At 48.0% G+C, this 1,916-nt stretch overlaps 1 protein-coding gene across 3 annotated transcripts in view; it reads left to right on the top strand.

Moving 5' to 3' along the window:
- The window catches only part of LOC127663428 (fibroblast growth factor 18-like), a 24,651-nt gene extending 22,735 nt beyond the window's left edge, over window positions 1-1,916 (top strand). For 2 of the 3 annotated variants that reach the window (XM_052155023.1, XM_052155021.1), the window contains exon 5: window positions 825-1,916. In XM_052155023.1, coding sequence (XP_052010983.1) covers window positions 825-1,094 — 270 coding nt within the window. In that variant the 3' untranslated portion in view covers window positions 1,095-1,916. The remainder of the gene's footprint in view (window positions 1-824) is intronic. The other variant, XM_052155024.1, reaches the window with a different exon arrangement.

Genomic DNA, 1,916 nt, shown 5'->3' with positions numbered 1-1,916 from the left:
TAATTGGGAGAATCTGGAACGGCCAATGGCAGACAACGGTCAACGGATGTAGAAAGGAAGTCCCGCCTTACAGGTAAAATAGCCAGTCAGCTTAGATACAGACATCACCTGTCAATCAATTGAGAACGCAGATGCGCATTAGCTACACAAGATGGTGAAATTGCTATTTTAGGGTAATCGGAGGTATCATTTATTACACCAGTTGTGATGGAACGGCACACCCTTCCTGTGCCTGGAAACACTGAGCTCACCTCTCCTCGGGAGACTGGTCTCTACCTTCTGGCGTCTTCGCAGGTCCTGGAACGGAGAGGGGAGTGTCCAATGCAAGCTAGATGTGTCGCGGACCCGCACGGAGCGTGCGTTGGATGCAACGCGGTGGATTGGAGCACGCATCGCGGGCAATTCCTATCAAGTGCCGAGGCCCAGGGAAGCCGGGCTGCTCGATGGAATCCGGGCCGATCCACACACCTCTGACCAAGGCACGGAGCGCGTTGCGGCTGTCAGACTTTTTGGGAGATTTCTGTCTTTTCCCATTCAAGTAGATAAGAGCTGCACTCATGATGCTCGTTTATATAGATAGCTGCACAAACTGCCCAAGAGTGTTCCAAAAACGGCCACCTAGTGGACTGACTTACTTTAATAAATAAGACACTTTGTTGAAAGTATCCGGAAATACATTTGGACTGTTCTAATTCATTTGTTTTTGTTTACATTCTTGAAATGGTCTATAGGCAAACTTGCACATGTACTCACTTCTGTTTGTTTGTTTGTTTGTTTGTTTGTTTGTCCTCATGTGTGTACGTGGACTTGTTTTGTCTCACCAGAAGGTCAGTAATCGTAACGCGGACTGCGTCTTCATTGAAAAGGTTTTGGAAAACAATTACACAGCGCTCATGTCAGCGCGATACGCGGAGTGGTATGTGGGCTTCACCAAAAGAGGACGCCCTCGCCGCGGTCCCCACACGCTACCAAACCAGCAGGACGTCCACTTCATGAAGCGTTTCCCTCCTGGAGAGCAGCCAGACGTAATGCCGTTTCGCTTCACCACCGTTAGCAAGAGAAGCAAGAGAGTCCGTGCAGCACGACCACGCTAATGCTAACAATCCACAGCCTCGCTGCAAGACCACGCTAACGTTTACACGAGGACTAGAAATAAACGAAGACAGTCATACCCGACAGTCTAGCGAAAATGACACTGCTAATGCTAAACAGGACCTGACGTAGGGACAGTCGCGCTTTATTTGAACGGACAATGCTAAATGGTAATCTAAGAGCGCCACTGCAAATTCCACTGGGTTGGACGACGAACAAACCTACTAATAAACACCAGCTTATTCACACCAGAGCTGTGGTTTACGACAGCTAACTTCTGGTGCGGAGAAGGCTAACCAAATCAAACACAAAAGGAACGCCCAGTCCAGCGACGTCTCAAAAGCATTAGCCGTTTATCCCGCTAACAGCCCTCAATCCCATAACGGAGAAACCCTCCCAGCACTCACACTGGCCTGTAGACACCGATCTGACAAGACCTGCCTTAGGATAGTGTACACAAATAAGACAATTCTGACATTATTTACTCACCCTCGTGTCATTTTAAACCCGTCTTCGGTGGAACAATATTCTGTGAAATAACCGTCTTGCAGTTCATAGTCTGCCAAGCTCCAAATAAGACTTTATATACAGAATAAGCTGTCCATATGACTTAAATGGTATGAGTCTTCTCAAGAGTCTTCTCAAGCCACGTGATGTAGGTCATTAGTCGGAGTGGTGGTGGCGTAGTGGGCTACAGCACAGAACTGGTAAGCAGAAGGTTGCTGGTTCGATCCCCACAGCCACCACCATTGTGTCCTTGAGCAAGACGATTAACTCCAGGTTGCTCGTCCCTGGATAAACAAGTCATTTGGACTACTTTAATG

This window comes from Xyrauchen texanus, chromosome 23, assembly GCF_025860055.1.
Source record: "Xyrauchen texanus isolate HMW12.3.18 chromosome 23, RBS_HiC_50CHRs, whole genome shotgun sequence".
NCBI classification, from domain to species: domain Eukaryota; kingdom Metazoa; phylum Chordata; class Actinopteri; order Cypriniformes; family Catostomidae; genus Xyrauchen; species Xyrauchen texanus.
This window is presented reverse-complemented; position numbering and strand designations above follow the sequence as displayed.